At 33.5% G+C, this 8,148-nt stretch overlaps 1 protein-coding gene across 3 annotated transcripts; it reads left to right on the top strand.

Annotated features, from left to right (window-relative positions):
* The first annotated feature begins 1,805 nt into the window (after window positions 1-1,805).
* LOC107906122 (uncharacterized protein At1g51745) lies at window positions 1,806-7,979 on the top strand. Of its 3 annotated transcripts, none has more exons than XM_016833002.2 (4): window positions 1,806-1,925; window positions 2,455-2,805; window positions 3,808-4,898; window positions 6,623-7,979. In XM_016833002.2, the coding sequence occupies exons 2-4, from the start codon at window positions 2,615-2,617 to the stop codon at window positions 7,714-7,716; spliced, it is 2,376 nt and encodes a 791-aa protein (XP_016688491.2). In that variant the 5' UTR covers window positions 1,806-1,925; window positions 2,455-2,614; the 3' UTR covers window positions 7,717-7,979. The 3 variants fall into 3 exon arrangements, with proteins under 3 accessions (XP_016688491.2, XP_016688492.2, XP_016688493.2); XM_016833003.2 differs by lacking the exon at window positions 1,806-1,925 and adding an exon at window positions 1,972-2,324; XM_016833004.2 differs by lacking the exon at window positions 1,806-1,925 and adding an exon at window positions 1,978-2,194.
* The last annotated feature ends 169 nt before the right edge of the window (window positions 7,980-8,148 follow it).

Raw genomic sequence — 8,148 nt, 5'->3', positions numbered from 1 at the left:
ATTGCCTAATAAGAGCCGTTGATCAGAAAATCGGAATCTTAAGTTCCTAATCATCAATCAGCATGAAGGCACGTTCTTTTAGAGCCGTAGATTTGGGGGACCCACTACATGCAATTAGATTGAAGACGAATTGTAAGAAAAAATAACGTACAACTGTTTGTCCCAAATCAGAACATTTTCCTTTTTCCTCTTCCGGACCGGACATGAGACGGAGTTCAGGAAATGAGTCGATGCGCTCACAAGTTACATGATTCATGGCGCCATAGCTTACTAGGCGCATTTCATCCCTTTAGTATATAAATATTCCTCTTTATTTTTGGAAAAGTAGGTTTACAAATAAACTAAAAAGCTGGCTACCCTCACATGTTGAAAACCATACGTCGGATTGGTACCTTCCCACTTAATTATCTGATTGTAAATTCGATTTTTATTTATACGAGTACAACATATTTTATGATGAAAAAAGATTAATACTATTACTAACTATAGATACTCTAGCTTCAACCCAAAATTGTTTATTATTTTTTAGGTAAAACACATTTACTCTCATATAGAATCAACAATATTTACTTCTCCTTTAACCCTTATTGTCATAATATCATATATCTATGTATTGTTTATTTACTTTTTTCCATTTTAATTGCAAAGTAATGAAATTTTAATTACATATTAAATCAAATATATTTGAACTTTTTCATTAAATATATATCCGAGTATTTCAAATTTATGTTTAATTCAATTATTTTATTAAAGTTGAGTTGAAATCGTTAAATTAGTTTATATAAAATTAATTGATTACCATTATTATTAAAGATAGAGTGAAAAAGAAATTGATGAAACATGCAAAAGATAAAACAAAAAATAAATAAAATCATTTCAAAGTTATTATGTATACGGTCCTATTTGTTTACTAAAATCATATTTTTTTTAATTTCAAATTTAAAAACTACAATATAGTAGCAATGATATTAATTAGTGAGATTTATATTGTATATTTAATAAAACTTACTAATGTAATTCGTCTATTAAATATTTTTATTTAATAAAATATGATTAATATGTTTTTATATAAAATCTTAACATTTTACGGAAATAATATATCAACTAAATTTATTTATTTTTATTTCACTTAATAATAGAATTAATTTTACTAAAATTTAGGACAATAGACTATTATGAAGAACTAATTTAATAAATAATACACTTTATGGTTATTGTTATCTATAAAAATAGTGTAATATAAAGTAAAATATTATTATAAAGGGTAATTATTATAAAAAAGATTATACAATCAAACTAAAATTAATAAAAATATAATAATAATTATTATAAAATTCTTAACTAAATTGATGTTAGAGATTAATAAGACATTAATTTAATTGAAAATTATTAAAATACCACATCCATTAGTAAAAGAAATATGTGGAATTTATGTTTTTTATATAAATTTTAAAATTTTGTATATAAGTTTTAACAATTATGTAGTAATTTTCATTACTCTTTCTCTTTTTAACTGTAAAATTATCAAACAAATATCATTTTACAAGATAATAAATATTAATGGAAGATATTTTTATTTTTTACATTTTAATATAAAATCTAATAATATACATCACAACTTAAATAATATTTTTTATATCTAACTTTACCATTTCAATTAAAATTATATATTTTTTATATTTGATAAATTTGTTCATAAATATATTGGGCCATCATTTAATCAAAATTACATGCCATCTTCAAATATAATCACCACCGTTTGATTGTTCATTTGTATGAACAAATCTTATCCCACGGTTAAAAAGATTCCTATGATGCCAATGTGCGTACAGTTACCAAAATAGTTCATATATTTTATTTCTTAATATAATTTTCATATCTTTCCCCTCACAAGCTTCAACCAAAAACGCCAAGGAAAAAAAAGGGTACGTTTTCTTATTTTTATTTTTATTTGATGATCCAAACTGAAGCCTTTCTTTCAGCGTTTTTCTTCTCAAAGGCTCTCTTCTTCACTATTAATCTCATTATCTCTCGCTCTTTTCACTCTCCTCATACATTTTGCCAAATAAAAAAAAAAGCCCGTAAAAATCTTTGACCAAAAGTGGATAAAAAGTGAACATGCACACGGAAATCTTTCAAGAAAAGCCCAGAAAAACTGAAATTTATTTAAGGAAAGTGAGAAAGGAACCAAAAAGTAATCTTCAAATCAGAATAAGAGAAAAAAAAATTTCCCCAGATCTTTTTAATTCTTTTGGTTGTTTAAACTGCGTTTGTCTTTCACTACACTTAGATCCTTTTTCGTTCATAAACCCCTTCAAGCTTAGGTTTTTAATCTCTCTTCTACGACTTTCTTTTATGGGTTCATCTTTGTTTTTTTTTCAGGATTTTAAGTTGCATGTGGGATTAAGTTTTTTTGTTCTTATTTCTAATTATTTTTGTTTTTTTTTAATTCAGGGTTTCGAGGGCGTATACATTTGTTCAAGCAATCGATTATTTTGGCTGTTTTAGAGTATTGGGTCTGCTTCAAAACGGAATTTAAGGATTGAATTTGAAAGATCGGATTTTTTTTGTACCATTTATTTTCTTTGGAGGATTTTGCTGGAGGGGGTTTCTGATGGGGAGCCCCGATGAGCCCAACATAAAGGGCATTGATGCGTCGGTGGGTGGCTTGGTTTGGGTCCGACGCAGGAACGGTTCTTGGTGGCCGGGTCGGATTATGGGCCTTGACGAGCTCTCCGAGGGTTGTTTGGTTTCTCCAAGATCCGGTACCCCTGTTAAGCTTCTTGGTCGTGAAGATGCAAGCGTGTGAGCCCCCTTTTTTTTTAATCTCTTAATAGCTTTTTAGATTTCATTTGAAGAGTTTTAATAGCTTGCATTACTATTGATGATTCTTTGTAGTAGTTTTCTTATATTCAAGCTTATTTGTTTAGTAGTTTTGATAGTTTTGTCATTTTTATATTGCTTAATCAATAATATGCTGAAAAAAGGGGAACCATTTGACACACACAAATATATATTTATATATATGGTTCCATTTTGAGGAGAAGATTGCAAGCTTGTCGTTACGGCCCATATCTTGCACTTTTATGTTGGTATCTATGGTTTTGGTGGTAACATAGGGTAGAAAGTGGAGTATACATGGTTTTGGTGCATTAAGCTTGATGTTTGTGCTTTTAGAGAACCATTTAACTCATGAGGTACTGTCTTTTAAATAAAATCTTGTGTGTCTCCTTTTTTACTAGTCAAAACTTTAGCTTTTGGTGACTTGAGACAAAGTTTTTATCATTTAGCATTGCTGATTTTATGTTAGGATGGTGTGAATTTTACTCTCTAATAGCCATTTATAAATGTTGTAGCTAATAGGCATTGGTTCTCTGAAGATAAATTTCTTAATCAGTTCAGTAATTGAGTGTTTGTTCTGTCACACAGTAGTAGAGGTTGTAACCATAACTTGTCACAATTGTGGTTTTGAATATATGACTGTTTTTTTCCTTTCTAGATAATGACAAATTAATTAGTTTGAGGGCTTTACCTTTATATCCCCATCATATTTCTTTAGACCTTGTTCACCTTGTTCAATGCTGTATGATTTATGAGTAAAGCACTGCTGGTGCTGCATTTTCTTCTTCCAATTTCTAAATGATTGAATCCTCCTTCCATTAAATAAAAGATTTCTTCAGAAAGATTCATCTTTGGAGACTACAATATGTTGCTCAAATGATCATCACCAAGTAGAAAGAGATTACTGTGCTTGGAGCTAGTTTTATTACTTATTTTTTACTATATTTCTTTCTTTTTTGGTTTTAGGGACTGGTATAATCTTGAAAAGTCCAAGAGGGTGAAGGCCTTCCGTTGTGGAGAATATAATGAATGTATTGAGAAAGCAAAGGCTTCAGCAGCAAATTCTAGCAAGAAAGCAGTGAAATATGCTCGAAGAGAAGATGCTATTCTTCACGCTCTAGAGATTGAGAGTTCACGTTTAGGGAAGGATCATCCAGGTTATTTCTCTAGAAAAGATAATTCTGGTGGTGACCAGGGTAGTTTGGCCAGAGAATCACCGACAACCATGTCACATTCTGGGAAAGAAAATGAGGATACGTCTGATGAAATGAGTGAATCTGAGGATAACTCAGATTCAGCTCCAGAATTATCACAGTCTGGCATATCCTTTGAAGAGCCTAATCACATTAATGGTACTAAGGGGCACTCTAAGCTGATCAAGAGAAGAAAAACCCCAAATGATTCTGAGGATGATGGATCTGAAAGAATCAAGCGCATGAGAGGACTTGAGGATCTAGGTATGGGTGTAGGACCAAAAAGAAAATCACAGGCTGCAGGGGCACCCGAGCTAGTTCAACAAGATAATGGTTCATTCTACGGAACAAATTCTGGAAATTGCTTGTCTAATGGAGGTCCAATGAATGGTAGCAGAAATCATTCATCATCACTGAAAAGAAAGAGATCTCAAGTGGCAAATGTTCATGAATTCCTGAAAAGGAAAAACCGTCGCCGACCATTAACCAAGGTTTTGGAGAGTACAGCTGTTGTGTCAGTTCCAGTTTGTGATGAAATTCCAAGCTCAAGTGGTTCACCCCTTAGGGGACTTTCTGACAGCAAGGTTTCTGGAATTGATTCTAATGAATCACCCAAAAGTGCACCTGCAGCAATTAACAACGACAACAACAATAGTAACAACTCAGATAGTACTGGAGTTTCATGCGAGAATGGCATCTCCTTAAATGCTGCTGAACATGCTGCTGATGCTGATGTTGATGCATCTTTAACTAATAATAAGACAAAAGAGAGAGAAATTTCCAGCACACCGGGGTTAGCTGTGAATGAATCTTCTAGCAGGCTATTTGATGTGCCATTTGTTGGAGAAGATAAACCATCTGCAGGTATTCTTGAATTAAACATTTATAAACTGTAGCATTTCTAATTAGGACTGCATCATTCTTGTGTGCATAAACATAATCTTCTGCTTTCATTAACTGTGCTTGTATTAAGTGGGATTTTATTTATGCTGCTTTTGTTTTATTTTTTTTTGGGGGGGTGGGGTGTGGTGTTGTTGCAGCTGATGGGTAATTTAGGTTGTTGTTGATTGTCTTGTTAAATAATTCACCATGTTCATCATATGTTTCAGAATATTGGTTTTGTCTTCATGATTATTTCTCAAATCCATGGATTTGTTAGATGTCCAGTTAATAGTGAATCTGAAATTCTTAAAATAATTTTGGATTTAACAAATTTAAATTTTTATACTTTTCAAACCTTTTTTACATTGAATTCAAACTAATTTGTGCATAATGTATGCATTTCATTCTTACCATCTATATAAGAAATGAAATCCAAATCAAAAATTTCAAATTCATGTTCCCAAACGGAGCATTAAGATATTCTCTCTGCATTTAGCTTTTATTGTGGCTTGTGGTGAGTTATGAGTTACTCTGGTCTTAATAAATAATAAAATTTATATATTCTATCTTTGAGAACTACATAACTCATTTCTTGTGTTTGCATGATTTTGTCTATTAATATGCATACCACATGGACACGGACACATGTTTATTTTTGGTTGTGGTGATCATTTGGGGGCCAACTGTTTTGCCAACAGGTCTAGTCAGGTTTGTTCACCAACCAAACTATAGCTCGAATCCATCTTGTTAGACTCTTTAGGGCTTCTAAATAGCCATAACTAATCAACTGCAGGCAATCTTTAGTGATCTGATGACTTGAGGACAGCTGCGCTGCCCTGGCATGACATGAAGTTGATGCTTTAAGAAACAATGAAGGATGAGTATCCAGACTAGAAGCAGCTAACTCTATCCATATGTGATTTCAGAAATACTAATGCATATATATTTTTTCTAGTAACAACTTGTTCTGATACTGAGGGTGTTGGTTAACTAGCAAATTGGACCAATCAGCAGTAGCCTGTTGTATGACTAACTGTGCTGAGGATTAGATGCCATGGATACGAATGTAAACTGTTGCTTCTGTTTACTGATATCATTGGAGATTAGCTGACTTAATCTTCTTTGGGTTTGATGATAGATTGACATGCAATGTATTTTGTACCCATGAGAATTCTGTAAGTTGGTAACAGGATTGGAAGTTTAACGCATTGATTTTTGTGCTCTCACTCTATCAAAGGGGGATGGATTTTAAAACTGCATCGGCATTAAGGGCATAATTTGGACCAATAACTTGAATGATCCTGCTAGTTCTTTTTGAACCACTATTTGCCTGAAGACTAAGTTGAAATAGAGTAAAGATATGAGATTCTCTTTTTTTCTAAAGAACTCTTTTCCTTATTTTATCATGCACCTTTTCTACTGGAATTCGTTTCTTTTTCAACCAATTTAATTTGATATGCCCGATTGCTTCTGCATGGACTATGTTGCTATTTTTCATCATCATCATCATCTTGCCTATTATGTCAATCTAAGCACATGGTTAATTCTGGTAATATTTCATTTTATGGATTTTTCTTGCAAAAGTTCCAGTTTGTGGTATAACTAGATGCATGCATGCTCTTCCAGCACTACTCTCTTTTATTTTTGCAGCTGTAGAAATTTTGAGCTTTTCCTACTGCTACTGATTAATCATTTGTTTCTGACAGATTTCTCTCCAATATTTGTATCTTGTTCATCTGAGATGCCTGAAGTTGGTGATTTGGGGAAGCAAGCTGAAATTGAGGGACGTAATGAGTCTGTCTGTACCAGATCAGTGGATGTTTATACAACTAGTATTAGCCAGAGGATAGAGAAAGGAACTGCAGAGTGGCAGTTGAAAGGAAAGAGGAAATCTAGACAAATAAGTAAAAATCAAATACACGACTCAAGAAAATATCTAATCGCAGATGATGAACCAAATGCTTCTGTGGCAGGTATAGAGCGTTTGAATGGATTGTCTCAGGGTTCCTATCAAAAAGTTGATTGCAATGGTGGTGGTGGTGGTGGATCAGTTGCTCCATACACTTGCAGCTTGCAATCCAAGTCCAAGTCAGCTGTTCAAGTGCAGCTTGATGGTTTGCAGGACTTGAAGTCTATGCCCCAGGAGCCTCGTGTGAGAGGGGAAATAGCAGAAGCAAAAATACTACCTGATGATTTGCTGAGCCCTCAAAGGTCACTTCCATACCGTCAGTCTCGTTATACTGTTCACTCCAGATATCAGATGACGGATTTTCCAGGAAAACCTTATTCTGTGGATTCATCACTATACAATGTTAAGATTGAGGTGAAAGCTAACTACCGGCCACAGCATGTTCCATTAGTTTCCCTCATGAGTAAGCTGAATGGAAAAGCCATAATTGGTCACCCTCTAATGGTTAAAGTTTTGAGTGATGATCACTATGGCAATCTGACTTGTGAAGCCTCTATTAAGGGCACGGAAAAGTCTGAAATTGGTCATTTAGTAAAGAGAAAGTCAGGAGGTGGACGAGTTCCTAGAAAGCATATGAAACTGCAATCACATTTCCCGCCACGTAAATCAACAAAAGCAAAGAAATCTGGACTATTGTCTAAGAAGACTCGGAAGCTGTCTTCATTGACTGGTCAGAAGATAGGTGTAGGTGACAGGAAACCGGTAACAGGGAAGCCCAAGGGTCCTGTAATAGCTTGTGTTCCTATAAAGTTAGTATTCAGTAGGATAAATGAAGCAGTTAACGGCTCAGCACGGCTAACACACCGGCCTTTAACATCTCGCAATCCATGAGTAGGTGGTGATCCATCGTGTTGTGAAAGTGGTGGCTGATTCATTTTAAAACTATTGCCGCAGCTTGCTTGCATTCATTCTCTCCACAGGTAAAACAGACCCGTTGTACAATTGAAAAATTGCATTGAATTTGTTGTAGAAAAAGGAAAACTGGTAGGAGTATGAATGAAGGACGATAAAGATCAAGAAGGCTTTCCTGGCTTTGTATATATGAAAAATGTAACATGAGTTTGGGTGTAAAGGAGGTAATATCCATGACCTGATATTGGTTTGTTTTTTTCCTTTAATTTTAATTCATAAATTTCAGGTTGATTAGGGGCCTACTAACCTAAAATTTTGTTTGTGCTACGTGTTTTTTTTTTTTTTTGCATCTGGGACTTTGTTAATTTATTCCTACTTCCCTTTCCGAACTTTGCTTAATATTATAGTTTT

This window comes from Gossypium hirsutum, chromosome D05, assembly GCF_007990345.1.
Source record: "Gossypium hirsutum isolate 1008001.06 chromosome D05, Gossypium_hirsutum_v2.1, whole genome shotgun sequence".
In the NCBI taxonomy this organism is placed as follows: Eukaryota; Viridiplantae; Streptophyta; class Magnoliopsida; order Malvales; family Malvaceae; genus Gossypium; species Gossypium hirsutum.
This window is presented reverse-complemented; position numbering and strand designations above follow the sequence as displayed.